The sequence below is a fragment of the Arachis hypogaea genome, chromosome 5 (genome assembly GCF_003086295.3).
Source record: "Arachis hypogaea cultivar Tifrunner chromosome 5, arahy.Tifrunner.gnm2.J5K5, whole genome shotgun sequence".
NCBI lineage: Eukaryota > Viridiplantae > Streptophyta > Magnoliopsida > Fabales > Fabaceae > Arachis > Arachis hypogaea.
The window spans coordinates 103149883-103165316 of NC_092040.1; the positions used below are offsets into that span (position 1 = coordinate 103149883).

Genomic DNA, 15434 nt, shown 5'->3' on the forward strand with positions numbered 1-15434 from the left:
ATGAATAAAGTTTTTTCAGATCACATCGGGAAAACCATAGAAGTTTATGTAGACGACATGTTGATAAAGACACAAAGCGAAGATACATTATTATCCGACCTGGCTCAAGTATTTTACACTATCAAGAAACACGACATGCGGCTCAATCCCGCAAAATGAACCTTCGCAGTAGAAGCAGGCAAATTCTTGGGCTTCATGCTCACACAAAGGGGGATTGAAGCAAATCCAAACAAGTGTCAAGCCATACTCAACATGAAGAGCCCAACTTGTGTCAAAGAAGTACAACAACTCAACGGGAGGCTGGCCGCTCTATCCCGATTCTTAGCAGGAGTTGCAATAAGATCTCTTCCCTTCTATGCTACTTTAAGAAAGGGAAAACAGTTCGAGTGGACGACAGAATGTGAGCAAGCCTTCCGAGACTTCAAAGAGTTCTTAGGACGGCCACCTATCCTATCTCGGCCACGAGAAGAAGAACCGCTCATATTATATCTCGCAGTAGAGAGCCGGGCAATAGCCTCAGCACTAGTCAGAGAAGACGAACATGGGCAAAAACCCATCTACTTCATCAGTAAAGCGCTACAGGGATCTGAGCTGAACTACCAAAAAATAGAAAAGTTTGCCTACGCTCTGATCCTCACATCCCGGCGGCTTCGCCCATATTTCCAAGCGCATACCATTAAAGTTCGGACCAACCAACCCATAAAAGGGATATTGCAGAAAACAGATCTAGCAGGAAGAATCCTACAATGGACAATTGAGTTGTCTGAGTTCGACCTCCAATACGAGGCGCGGACAGCCATCAAATTACAGCACCTGGCCGACTTCATCGCAAGAATTCACAGACACCCCGGAAATCCCCATAGATTGGAACATATACGTGGACGGATCCTCGAATAAAACAGGAAGCGGTGCGAGCGTGATAATCGAAAGCAACCTAGGAACTCAACTTGAGCTTTTCCTTAAATTCGGATTCCCGGCCTCGAACAACCAGGGAGAATACAAAGCACTATTAGCAGGTTTGAAGTTGGCCAGGGAGGTTGGAGCTCAGAAACTCAACATCTACAGTGACTCACAAGTCATCACCTCACAAATAACAGGAAGCTACCAAGCCAAAGATCCGACCATGAAAAAATATTTGGATAAAACCAAAGAACAGCTCGGACAACTCGGGGAATATAGGATCTATCACATACCTCGTGAGCAAAATGCCCGAGCTGATGCCCTTTCAAAATTAGCCAGCACCAAACCAGGGGGCAACAACAGAAGCCTCATCCAGGAGATACTACAGAACCCGTCAATAGCGGAAGAAGAAAAAATCCTAGCCATAATAGGTCAGGATCAAGGATGGATGACCCCCATAATAAACTACCTCAAAACAGAAGCACTCCCTACAGATAAAAAAGAGGCAAAGAGGCTGAAAAGGGAGGCACAGTACTACACTATCATAAACAACACACTATACAAAAGAGGGATATCAACACCTTTACTAAAATGCGTACCGACTTCTAACACAAAGGAAGTCCTGGAGGAAGTGCACAGCGGCATTTGTGGTAATCATCTTGGAGCGCAAGCTCTCACCAAAAAAATACTCCGGGCGGGATTCTATTGGCCAACTCTACAAAAGGAGGCTACAGAATTTGTGAGGACATGCCCACCATGCCAGAAGCATGCCAACTTTCACATTGCTCCACCAAAAAAGCTCATCAGCGTGACCTCACCCTGGCCATTTGCGAAATGGGGACTCGACCTTCTCGGACCCTTCCTACAAGGATCGGGACAAGTAAAATTCCTCATAGTAGGAGTAGACTATTTCACAAAATGGATCGAGGCAGAACCCCTAGCCAACGCCACCGCTCAAAAAAGTCAAAAATTCCTATATAGGAACATTATTACGAGGTTCGAAATACCATACTCCATCACCACAGACAACGGGACCCAATTTACAGATGCAGGCTTCAGAAAACTGGTGGCCGACTTGAACATAAAACACCAGTTCACCTCCGTTGAACATCCCCAAGCCAATGGACAAGCCGAAGCGGCCAACAAAGTCATATTGGCCGGACTAAAGCGGAGGCTACAAGAAGCAAAGGGAGCTTGGGCCGAGGAACTTCCACAAGTCCTATGAGCGTATCGAACAACCCCCCATTCTACTACAAACGAATCACCATTCCGACTAGCATACGGAGCGGAGGCAATGATTCTGATAGAAATCGAGGAAGGATCTCCCCGAGTAGTCCATTACAATGAACGAGCAAACTCCCAACTTCAGAGAGAAGAGCTCGACTTGTTACCCGAAATCCAAGAAAGAGCTCGGATTAGGGAAGAAGCTCTAAAATGCCGAATGGCTTCCAAATATAATCAAAAAGTAGTGCCGAGAAGTTTTGCAGAGAATGATCTCATCCTAATCTGGAATGACATTGGAACAACTCGACCCGGAGAAGGGAAGCTGACAGCAAACTGGAAAGGACCCTATCGAGTCATAGAAGTACTTAGGAAGGGCTACTACAGACTGTCCGAGCTTGAGGGACGAGAGCTTCCCCGATCGTGGCACGCCTGCAACCTAAGAAGGTACTACAGTTAGAAAAGGTCAAGGATCTCACTAAATGGATGCGTTCTTTTTCCTGAAAAGGTTTTTTAATGAGGCACCATGTTGAGATCTAGATCATGCCCGACTTAAAGGATAAGAAAATTTCCACATGTATATATTTGCATTTTTTCTTTGAATAAAGTTTATTTAGATATTCCACAAGAGTCCAAGACGCATTAATCTGAAGTATTCATCGTCCGATTATAAAGCAACAGGTCGGCAGAAAGTGAAAAACAAACTCACTGCCCGACCACGATAAAGATAATCGTCCGATAAAGGTGAAAATGCAATTCACCCAAAGGACGATCTAAAGATGCCAACCATTTTCTACAAATCGGCAAAGATGAACACAGAATAATGTAAGAAGTTATCGAAAGCAATCCAAAAAAGAACCTGACGAGGTCTTACGAATAGCTAATATAATAACTTAAAGACTGGCCGACGTGCGGAAGTCGGACCAAGTCAACCCAAGTTATAAGTAAACCCTGGAAAGAGGTCTGGCCAACCCTATTAAAGAGGATTACTTTAACTTAGAAGGGCCCGACATAATAAAGTCTGCCCAAAACGAAAAGTTATACAAGTAGTCCCTAAAAGAGATCTGACAAAGATCCAAGAAAGAGGACTACGAAAAATAACTTAAAGGAGACCGATACAACCAAGTCGGACTCTTATCACTAAAAAAGTTATACAAGTAGTCCCTAAAAGAGATTTGACAAAGATCCAAGAAAGAAGACTACGAAAAATAACTTAAAGGAGACCGATACAACCAAGTCGGACTCCTACCACTAAAAAAGTTATACAAGTAGTCCCTGAAAGAGATCTGACAAAGATCCAAGAAAGAGGACTACGAAAAATAACTTAAAGGAGACCGACATAACCGAGTCGGACTCTTACCACTAAAAAGTTATACGAGTAGTCCCTGAAAGAGATCTGACAAAGATCCAAGAAAGAGGACTACGAAAAATAACTTAAAGGAGACCGACATAACCAAGTCGGACTCCTACCACTAAAAAGTTATACGAATAGTCCCTGAAAAAGATCTGACAAAAGATCCAAGAAAGAGGACTACGAAAAATAACTTAAAGGAGACCGACATAACCAAGTCGGACTCCTACCACTAAAAAGTTATACGAATAGTCCCTGAAAGAGATCTGACAAAGATCCAAGAAAGAGGACTACGAAAAATAACTTAAAGGAGACCGACATAACCAAGTCGAACTCCTACTACTAAAAAGTTATCAATATAATCCCTGAAAGAGACCGAGTAAAGGCCTAGAAAAGGGGATCACAAAAATAACTTTTGAGGGGGACCAACATAAATCGGTCATAAGGTGCTAAAAATACAAACAAAAGCGAGGAAACCGAGAAACAAGTCGGACCCCCCACAGGCACGGCCTCAAAAGGATCCAAGCTACAAACGATAAGCACGCAAACAACTTAAAAAGGCCAGACAGCAAAATTTCAACAGATATCATGCATAATACGATAAAGCTTCAAGAGGCCACCACAAAACCAACCTTGGAAGCTACTTTTGTTTTTCAAAAAGAGTTGCAAGGCAGACAACTAGAAACGTCAAGAAGAACAAACAAAACAAAGTTCAAAAGCCCACAAACCGGGCTATTTACACAAAATATCCAGAAAAAAGATCAGCTAAAGATCGGGAGCTTTCCCGGCAACATCAGTATGAGGAGAAGGATGACGAGTCTGAAGGGGCACGGCATCTACGGTTCCATCATCCCGGTTTAGAATCTGGCAATCCGGATCAGATGCAACGGGAGGAACAGAGGAGGAAGACACCTTAAAAGAAGGCACTAGGGGAGGATCAGCCTCATCATCATCCTGGTCATCAGGGACAATCTTACCATCCCTCACGACATTGTCCAGGCTAATGAGAGTCAAGTCGGCATCAGGAGCAACAACCCGGAACTGTTCCATCAGGTTCTTGGAGGCAGCAGTTACGCTACCCACAATATGACCTTGAAGCTCACCATAATTAACCCGGGCTGTTTCCAAATCCTCCCGAAGATGCATCAATTCCCTATAAGCCGAGACATAGCTGTCCTTATGTTTCAATGCCATGTCTTCGGCCAGCTTCAAAGAAGTAGCAAGGGCAATAGAGCTGGCCTTCTCACTCTCCAACTCCCTCTCCACCTTCGCTAACTTCACCTCCAACTCCTCCTTCAAACCCTTGATTCGATCAAATTCCGACTAGGCCTCTTCCATAAAGGATTTTGTGGCATGAATCGGAATCCCCTGAATTGTTCGGAATATAGCGGCACCCATATGAGCCATCTTCACACTATTTTTAGTAATAAAATCCAAATGCCGAAGAAGAGACACGTCGTCCATGGAAAGCCCACCATAGGGGGCAATTTGCTGGTCAACAAACTCAATGGCATCAAAGTCTAGGGCATCCAAGTTAAAGGGCTCGGATGTTTTTTACTTTTTCAAAGGTGGGGCACCAGAAGCAGTAGCAGAAGTTTGAGGAGGATCGACCTGATGAAACTGGGGAGTAAGAATTACTTTCCTCGGCCCAAGGGAACTCGGCACAGGAGGCTTCAGGGGGACCTGTGAAGATCCCTCGCCGGCCACCTTGGCCGAGATGTTCAGAGCAGCAGTTGCCTTCTTTGCCCTTTTGAAGGCCTTCATAGAGTCATTATTCTTTGACATCTCTACAAAACACAAAAATAGCCACGACAAAGAGTTACAAAAGAGGAAGAAAAAGGAAATAAGTATAGAAACAAGTCAGACAAATAGACAAGCAAATACCCAAAGCAGTCCGAACCAAGGACGGATTAGTCAAAAATCTTTTTGTATCAAGATGAGGTGGTTTCCCCCAGAGATCCTCAAGAACAACTACAAAAGCGCGTTTAACATCATCCAGCATCTCCCAGGTATAGCGAGACACTCTTACATCCTTCTGCCACTCTAGAGGGAAGGAGGGCTCGTCATTTTCATCAAGAAAAAAGGGGCGGGCCCCCTCAATAGCTCGAACTCTAAAGAAGTAATTCTTGAAGTCCTTAAAGGACTCATCATACATCGCAAACACTTTATGGCCCTGAGCGGACCGGAAAGAAACCCAAGAAGCTTTCTTTTTTGAAGAACCGCCAGGCTTGGCAGAAACGAACAAGTAAAGAAACAGAGTCTGGGAAGGTATTACATCTAGTTCACGGCAGAGAAGTTGAAAAATTTTAATAAAACCCCAAGAATTGGGGTGAAGCTGGGATGGAGCAATATTACACGACCACAACAGGTCGGTTTCAAAAGCAGTAAAAGGAAAAGTAACATTCAACTGGCTGAAAAAGTATTCATAGGCATAGAAGAAGGGACGCTCCCTCTCAATGGAAGTCGGAAAGCAAACCCTCTCATCAGAATCAGGAGCAACAAGCTCGTAATCCCCCTCGCGAGCATTGTTACCACAAATCCTATGACGCTTCCTCAGCTCTGTGCAAAATTCAGCGTCCACAACGGAAACACACAACAAAACAAGGGAGTCCAGCCAATCGGACATCCCCTCGGGAACTCTGGAAGACATCTCTACAATGTTATTGCGAGAAGACATGGGGCCAACTAAATCCTATAAGTAAGAAAAGAAAAAGAGGTTACTACAAACAACTTGGTCAATGCTTTTGAGGCAATGAAAAGCAAGAAAAGGAAAACCCCAAGACTCAAACCAAAGTCCCGGGGCATCCTTTGGAGGCAGCAATAATGCAAGGTTTCCAGAACACATCCTTTGGATTCAAAGCAATAAGCGTTTTTATCAAAGAAAAAACACAGCAAATCATCACAGAGCCTACCAAACAAAACATTCCCAAAGCAACAAAGCATGGGACCATTAAAGACGCAACCTTTTTTGAAAAAAGATCAGACAGGAAGCAATCTCCATAAAATAGGTACAGATCTTTTATCAGTATCAAAAGCAACCAGAAAGCAACAGTAAAACCCCAGAAAGCCTCAACAAAAATTCCAAGAAAAACCACAAGAAGGAAGATAAGAAAAGCATATCACAGCAACGAGTAAAAGATCGCAAAAGATCCAAACTTTCAAACATGCAAAACCAGAACTTCACCAAAATTAAAGACGAAGCCACGAAGAAGACGAGAAAAGCTATTACCAACCTGGAAAGAACAAGCGAGCTTCAACAAAAAACCAAAGGAGGAAGATGAAATCTGGGAATATGAACAAGAGCAATGTCGCCGGAAGAAACACAAAGACCCCAAGCTCCAACGCCAAATGACGCCGCACCACAAGAAAAACAGAAGTGCAAAAATAGAGAGTGGAGAGAACTGAGAAAAGAAGTTACGAAAGAGCAAAAGGAGAGAAACCATTTTCAGGTTTTTTCAAAATCCAAAGTAAAGAGCCTAGGAGAAGCGAGGCAATTAATGCTCAAAATTAAAAGCATTAAACCCTCGCACGTTCCCAAAAAGCGCCGGTGTAAAAGCGCGCGTCTTCTAGAGGAAACGTTCTACATTCAAAATTGATACAAAGGAATCGACAAAATGCTGGAGTTCGGCTTCACCAAAAAAGGACCGAAGTCAAGGACTCGGCCTCAAAAAAGAAGACCGAGCTCAAGCAGGGGCACTGTTCATACCCTGGGTCAAGCTGTCCGACCCGGGATGTTCTACAGACAAAGCGACCGACCTCTTCAGGTCAGGACAACCCGACCTCTTCTCAAAGATCTCGGCCAAGTCACAGGAAAGCCCAAACAAAGGGCCCAAATAGAGGAACACGTCCCAAATCCAAGGGCAGCCCAAGCCCATAGAGATAAAGGCGGTTCCCTTAAAGATGACCTCACTTAAAGATAAGATAAGATAACTAACTTATCTTATCCACAGAAGGTCACATCTTACCATTATAAATACACTGGAGCACCCAGATATAACTCATACTCTGATTCTACTCAATACCTGCTTAATACCCTTGCTAACTTAAGCATCAGAGTCCCTTGTAGGTACCCCCCACCCTCCGGGGACACAGGATCAGCACCACCACCAAGTCCAACAAATCGGACACATCAGTTCCGACCTCCGTACACCTGCGGGACACGTCGGCTCCGACCAACACAGAAGATCTCGTCCGAGATCGACCTACAGTTTCAGGTAACCCTCGGAACAGGTATAAAAATAAATGTTGAAAATTGATGTCAAGCTATGATTGAAAATATTTTCTTACCATAAGTATGTTGCTCTGATTTGAATGGAAAATATTTTAAACAGCAATTTATTTTCAAAAGGTTTTTTAGTTGATCATAGATTGAGCAAAAAATCAAATTATTGATAACAAATGAGTTTTGATTATCATCCAATTCTGCTCATAAATCAAGCATTCAACATTTCAAAATTTTTATATGTTGAATAACATAGTTGCCTCAAGCTTGATTTTAAAAGTTACAGGTATAAAGCTTTCCTTGGTAAAATAAGCATATATTAAGGGGGAGCCATGTAACAATTTGAAAGGGGGAGAAATACAAATCTTCAAAGGGAATATTCTTTACTCAATCTTAAATTTCTTTCTATTTCAATTTTAATAATGTTTATCATCAAGGGGGAGATTGATGAGTTTGGAAAACTCTAAGCTAATATTTGGGATGACTAAACATTATTACCTTGATAAATAGCAAAAATATTAATTCACATATGGTAATAAATTAATTTTAGCTATGCAGGTATGTTTGGGCCGAAAATAAAAGAATTCTGGTGCAAGCCCAATTGTATAAAAAATATTCAGCCTTGATATTAAGATATTGTGATTATGGTGGCTGAAAATATGGTTATGATATTTGGACCAAAAATTTTTTATTAAGCCCAATTGGTTAAATACATATATAATGAGTATGGCTGAATTGATTATTATGTTACTTGGGCCAAATTGATCCATTATTGCTACAAGCCCAAGTTAATCAAGTTTTGCTATACAACCCAATGCATGATCCGAAAATAATTAATCAAGAAAGAAAATGTTGTTATTGCCTTATGCCTTCAACGGATCTCACACTTCACCATGTGATGGAATTCAAATTTCACTAAAGTAAAGTTAATATATGCATTAGAAACATAAGAGAGAGTTGGTCATTGATTTGATGGGCATCATTAAGCTACACGTTGCTCAGTAAGAGGGAAGTGGACATTTATTTTGCTTTATCAAAACCCATTAGTTAATGTTCAAATTTCTCTTTCTTCTCTCTTAACTCTCTTCATCTCTTTCGGTCATTACACAGCAGCCATGGAAGCTACATTGAGCTACTGAAAAGAAGGAAAGGCATGTCTGAAGACCATCACAATGATGGCAAAAAAACATAAAAAATGTAGTGGCTGAGATTCTTATTACTTATGGTAAGATATGGTGATGAGATCTTGGCTTCTCCATACCAAAAATGGTAGAAGGAGATTCGGCCAGCAAGGAGAAGATCTTTGGAGGGATGGCTTGTCTCTGACTCTGCTCAACCACCACAGGAAGTAGCTAGGGTGGCTACGTGATGGAAGAGGCAGAGATTAGAGCAGATGAAGCCATCATCATCATGAAGCATCAAGGGCCAGAATTTCATCTTAGAGAGCAAGCTAATGATGGAGCGCTCGGATTGATGAAGATTGATGACCAAGGAAGGACTAGAGGTAATTGCATGTTGGTTATTGCATGGGTTATCTCTTCTCTCTCTTTGGCCGAACCGGTTTTGTTCTTGGAGAAGAAGAAGTTGGCTTGGTTTTTGGCTTCAAAAGTGGAGGCTTCCCTCTTCTATAAAAAGAGAGAACAGCCACGAGTTGAAGCAAGGAGAAAGTGTGAGAGTGTAAGGCAGAGAGTTCTTAAAGCTACCTGAGCTAATAGATTTCTCTTCTCCTTCAATGTATTCTGTTTTGTGTTTTTCAGTTTAATTTTGTCATGTCTTGAGTCTCATGGAAGAAGACAAACAGTGAGGTTTGTATGAAAAAGCCATAGAGCGGAAAAAGGTAAAGAGTGCAAAATTAAAAGAAAAAGCCATAGATGTCTTTAGAGTTCCTTTGTACATCTGTGTTGTATATCATGATTCTGTGAGAATCCCCTTGTAAGTTGGGTTAGCACTTTACAGTCTGTAATCAAGAAGATTATAGTGAAATTCCATTATTGTTGTGATGGAGACTGGATGTAGGCTGCACTATACTTAGCAGCTGAACCAGGATATATCTGGGTGCAATTTTCTCTCTCTTCTACCCCATTTCTGTTTCTACTGCACAGGAGCTAAAACTGAAAATATCTTGTGACAAGTGACAAAAGAAAAAATAAAAGTCTCGTGGCTAGGGACGAGACAAAATTAAAAAGTCACCTCAAAGACCAGCAAGTGTAATCAAGCAAAAAGGGGGCTAAGATTCAACCCCCTTCTCTTAGCCACTGAAAACCATCATACATATTATCGTGCAAAATTCAATCGATTAGCTGTACTTTTAACTGATTGAATTACTAAGAAATACGATTTTTCTAGTTTTTATAGATGTAAGAGATCAAGGGATAAAAAAACTCATTAATTTGTATTGTAAAATATTTATAGGGGTCACAATTAATAGAAGATATATTTTGCTATTGATTTTGTTTCTAATTGTTAATAAACATGGTAGATAAATAATAAAATAATAATTTATAAAATAGAGGATAAATTTTATAATTAAATAATATATAAATAATTAATTTGTAATTAAAATTAAATAAGAACTATTTGACAATTATTAAAAAACTTAAAAAATATGTTTTGTTATTGAAATTATTTAATAGTCTAAACATTATGCGATTGTCAAGATAGTTATATGCTATGTATACACTAAAATTGGCCACTAAAATCAGTCACAAGTATAAAATACATGTTAGAATATAATACATATTGAAAATAAATTAAACTACGTATATATATAAAGGAAAAGTATAGGTAGACAATGAAAATACTAAACATTGTGAATAATAGATATATCGGATGTTTATTTTACTAGGTGTACGAATGGTTATTTTAATATTAAGATTTAAGTAAATAATTTTAAAAGTGTAGTGTATTTTTATTTGATTGGTGGTTGTTCATATTGTTTAAAATAGTCATTATTTACCTAATATTTTTTATATATAAATTCATTAATAAGTGATTAATTTTGGTGTACAAATAATATTTTTAAAGTTTTATTTACAGTTAATGGTCAATAGTTTTTTTAACTAATATGTAAGTAGCGCTCATGTATCTTAACGTCCAAATCAGACATAAGAGAGTCTCCCTCTTTTTTTTTTTTTTGAGTAAAGTATTGTTGGTAAGTCTTAAAATTGTTTCTAATATTTCAATTATTCGTTCTATTTAAGTCTCTAACGTTTTAAAATTGACTTAATGTTATTTTATAGTTATGGATCCGTTAACAGAATTGATAGTAGGACAAAATTAAGACGATTTTAAAACGTTAGGAATTTAAATAGGACAAAAACGTCGGGACAAAAATAATACATAAAAATAAATTTTAATATTATTCTTCAATAATATCAATTTTTTAATATGCATAGTATTCAATTATTTTTAATCACATCTAAGTAAATTACACTTAATCATATTACTTTAATTTTAAATAAATTATTTTTTATAATTTTAATCTTAAAGGTTTTTAGTTATCATAAAATGTTTGTAGGATGACAGTATATAAACTTGTAGAAAATAAAAAAATAATATATATACAATAAAATATAAATTATACCTTTTGTCTCTAATGTATCAAAATTCTTTAAAATTATAAAAAAATAAATTTATTTAAAATAAAAGTAATGTGATTAAGTGTAATTTATTTAGATGTAATTAAAAAATAATTGAATACTATGTACAATAAAAAATTAATATTATTGAAAGATAAAATTAAATTAAAATTTATTTTTATGTATCGTTTTTGTCCCTAATATTTACATCATATTTAAGTCTCTAACGTTTCAAAATCGTATCAATTTTGTCCCACCATTAATTCTGTTAACGGATTCCTAATAACAGGACAATATTGAGTCAATCTTAAAATGTTAGGAACTTAAATAGGACGATTAAAATGTTAGACTTACTCCAAACGTTGGAGACAAAAATGATATTTACTTTTTTTTCATAAAAAATTGAAAAATTTATTTTTCGATCAACATACAATTAACTAGATTTTTTATTTTTCTTTTTATTTTTTAATCTTTAATCACTCACTATTTTATGGTGATTGATTATCAAAACCGATTATAATAACAAGGCCATGTGAATCTCAAATAAATCTTTAATATGCCACTGGGGATATATTTTTGTGTAACACGCACCCATTTAGAGTTTAGATAGCATTTTATTTTATTTCATATAAGCTTCCAAAATTTAATATTGGTGACGCACTAGCTGATGATGATTTGAGACACCGATGCTCCCACCGGGTTGTTCCTATCATTATGTTACTGTACACCACTAGTAAACTTGGCCAAATTAAATAAGGAGGTAGGTTGATTTGTCATCCTCCTTCGTTAGACAACTTTGTACGTACTCTCTCTCATTACTACAAGTCAATTATTATTTTTAAGTGTGACATTTATTTTAAATTAATTTTCAACAAATTTTATTTTATAACAATTTAAATTTAGTTAAAGGTTTTGTGACAAATTGGTATCAAACATTTTAAAATATTAAATAAATTACTCCTTAATAAAATAATAAAAAATCTGTCCCTAATATTTTTTAAAAGGTGACAAGTTCATGGTTAATTTTTGTAAAAGAATAATATAGTCGTTGGATTAATATGTAAAAACTAAAAACCCAATTGTTTTTTTTTGGGTTAAAAGTTAATTTGTCTATTTATAATTTCTTTTTAAAAGCTTTGCCTACAAATTTTAACACAATTTTACACCATCAATCCTTTGAGTTTGCTTACACAGTTTATTTGTTGTCTTTTATTAGTGAGAATTATGGTAAAAATTTAAATACAATTAATTTTATCTAAAATTAATAGATAAAAATCGTTATATAATAATTTACTAAAAAACAGAAAACTTATCATGCACCTGAATTGGAACTATGCATTCCCATTTTAGTATTTTACTGTCTTGCAATCTCCCAACCAACCTTAGACAAGTGTGAAACGAAAAACAAACTACAAAGACACAACTGTACGAGGGGGGAAAACGGTAAAACGGAATTAGGGAAACACAAAGTTAAGAAACTTCCAATTCCAGATGTAAATTTCTAGATTTATACATACTTGTTCCGGAAGAATCAACTATTGCAAATACAGATTATAAAGAGAGCATTGTAAAAACAAAGTAAATGCATAGTGTGGGGAAAAAGGTATGGAAAATAAGTCCAAACAAAATGACGAAAGCCATGATGTGTTCTCTGATGTCTCAACTTGTTTATTGTCGTGACAAATTAAAGTGACATAACCAAAACCATTAAACCAAGGAGGGTTCCACGTTCGTCCCCTTTCCTTCGAAATTCCAACCACCTTCGCTTGGATCCATCTGCCTCCTTCACCATCATTCATCTATTTCTTTTTCTTAATTCTCTTAACATTAACCGATGAGATATATATTGTTATCCCAAAAAAAAAAAAAAAATACCGATGATATATATTAGTTTGGGACCACTATTCCATCAACCATTAACTTAATGTTTAACATTACTTTATATCAACCGGGAAAAAAAAAACATTACTTTATAATAATACTCTCGTTTATCCTTAATTTAGTGGAGGGGCATGTTCTATCAACCGGTTTCATTAATAAATTGAACATAACATTACTTTCATCAATAACTTACGATATTTAATTTCCATGTAGCTTACCTGATTTGTTCCGGTTTTTACTTTTTACCAATACTTTCATGACACTTGCTTAATTAGTCACATGTTGAGGATAATCATAGATGGATATGAAGAAGAACATAAGAATATTCATTTAGAATTAAGAATATACAAAGGGAATAATAAGGATCCTTCTACAAGCAAAATTTCTGGATTCGGGGAGAATATACAAGTAGCTCCAAAAAGAAAATAATAATAAGAATTAAAGGAAATTGTATTAATCTCCAGAAGCTAAGGTTCGGGGTTATTCCTAGAAAGAAAGGGGTGGGTCAAGAGCTGAGGAGCCGTCCATCTCTGACTAGAGTCCTTCTTGAGGCAACACTCAACAAAGTCCCGGAACTCGGTCGAGACGCCTTCAGGCAAACTCGGCCGCTCCCCAAAACAAATTGCCCACATTAGGGTAGCCCAATCAGGCCTCTGACCCTCTTGGAGCAACGGGAAATGACCCATGTAAAGTTCCAGAAGGGTCAGACCCAGGCTCCATATATCTGCGGCATATCCATTATAGTTCCCGCCATATGCATCCGGGTCGAACCGCTCCGGGCTCATATAGGCGCACGTGCCGACGTAGGATTTGCACGGGTCAAGGGTGCGGCACATGAGCTTACTTACCCCAAAATCACCAATCTTGACCTCATTCTTGTTATTCACGAGGAGGTTCGCGGGCTTTATGTCACGGTGCACGATGTTGCGCGCGTGGAGGTAGTTAAGACCGTTAAGAACGTCACGCGCCACTTTCGCCAGAGAGGCTTCGTCAAACGTGCCTCTTGTTTTCAAGAGAGTTTCTAGCGTGCCGGAGTCCATGTACTCCATGAGGATGGCGACGTCGCCGGAGAGTGGGCTCTCGAAGGAGCCATGGTAGCGAACGACGTACGGTGAGTCGGCGGCGCGGCTGTGGATCTCGGTTTCTGTTCTGATGCGGCGGCGCGTTGTGGCGTCGGAGCTGGATTGCACGACTTTGAGAGCGTAGATCGCTGAGGTTCGCTTATGGCGGACTTTGTAGACTGTGCCGCCGTTGCCGTGACCGAGAACTTCCAGTTTCTCGATGTCGCCGGGGAAGATAACGTCACCGGAGGAGGCGGAGAAGGATTTGGCGGCGTTTGTGGTTTGCGAGAGAGGAAAGCGTGGACAGCGTTCAGAAGGTTCTGGAAGGGGGAGGCGGAGATTAAGATGGCGGCGGTGACGGACGAGGGCCATAGGGGTGAGAGCGGTGGTGGCGGTTATAGAAGTGTATTGAGAGAGAAAGAAAGAAGAGTGTGAGGTTTGTTATTTGGGTGGGTTTTATATATGGTTGGTGTTGTGAGTTGTGAGTTGTGAGTCGTGAGTGAGTGAGTGAGGAAGGAGGGTGGATATGGGGATGGGGCCGGGGGGAGAGTGGGGCCCAGTGGGTGCATGAATCAGTGATGGCGGATGGATAAAAGAGTTTGTTGTTACTTGTTAGTGTCTTGAATCTTGATGGACATTCTTACTTTCTTTACTTTTCTTATTTAGCACATGTCATTAATTCTGCACGCCTCCATTATCTAACCCCAACTTCCACCCGCTTTCTCTTTTTATTCTTTTAAAGATTTTTTTTTTTTTTGTTATTAGTGTTTGTGGTATAGTATTACTACTTAGTTGATTACTAGGGGTGATTTCCAGCAGAAGATTAATCTCTTTTACTTATAGTTTAGACTGGATCAATTTCATTGAAGTAACATAAATCGGATTCAACTTGATGCAATGTTTAGGCCTTTAGGGATTGGATACTTCCTTTTTTTTTGTCAAACATAATATTTTATTTGATCTCAAAGGAGATTACAATTAGTTCAACAAATGAACAAACACAATCGATTAGAAAAGGGAACACTCAATACTAAGCAGAGAGAGAGAGAGAGAGAGTTGAGAAAAAATATTAAAGTGAAAAATAAATTAAAAATCACCGGATCCATTAGCTAAAGAATGCAACCGAATGTTAATAAAAAAACTTTAAATGGAAAAAGTATAATTTTGGTTCTTAAATATTTGGTTCAAATTTTATTTTGGTCTTTAATATTTTAAATATT

General features: G+C 38.5%; 1 protein-coding gene across 1 annotated transcript; it reads right to left on the bottom strand.

The window, feature by feature from the left end:
* Positions 1-13458: 13458 nt before the first annotated feature.
* On the bottom strand, positions 13459-15175 carry LOC112802383 (mitogen-activated protein kinase kinase 9). Its single transcript, XM_025845569.3, has one exon. It carries the CDS (start codon positions 14584-14586, stop codon positions 13621-13623), a length of 966 nt encoding a protein of 321 aa, XP_025701354.1. The 5' UTR covers positions 14587-15175; the 3' UTR covers positions 13459-13620.
* Positions 15176-15434: the final 259 nt, after the last annotated feature.

Excerpts from the sequence above, each read along its gene's own strand:
- LOC112802383 (XM_025845569.3), bottom strand. The coding sequence starts at position 14,586 with ATGGCCCTCGTCCGTCACCGCCGCCATCTTAATCTCCGCCTCCCCCTT.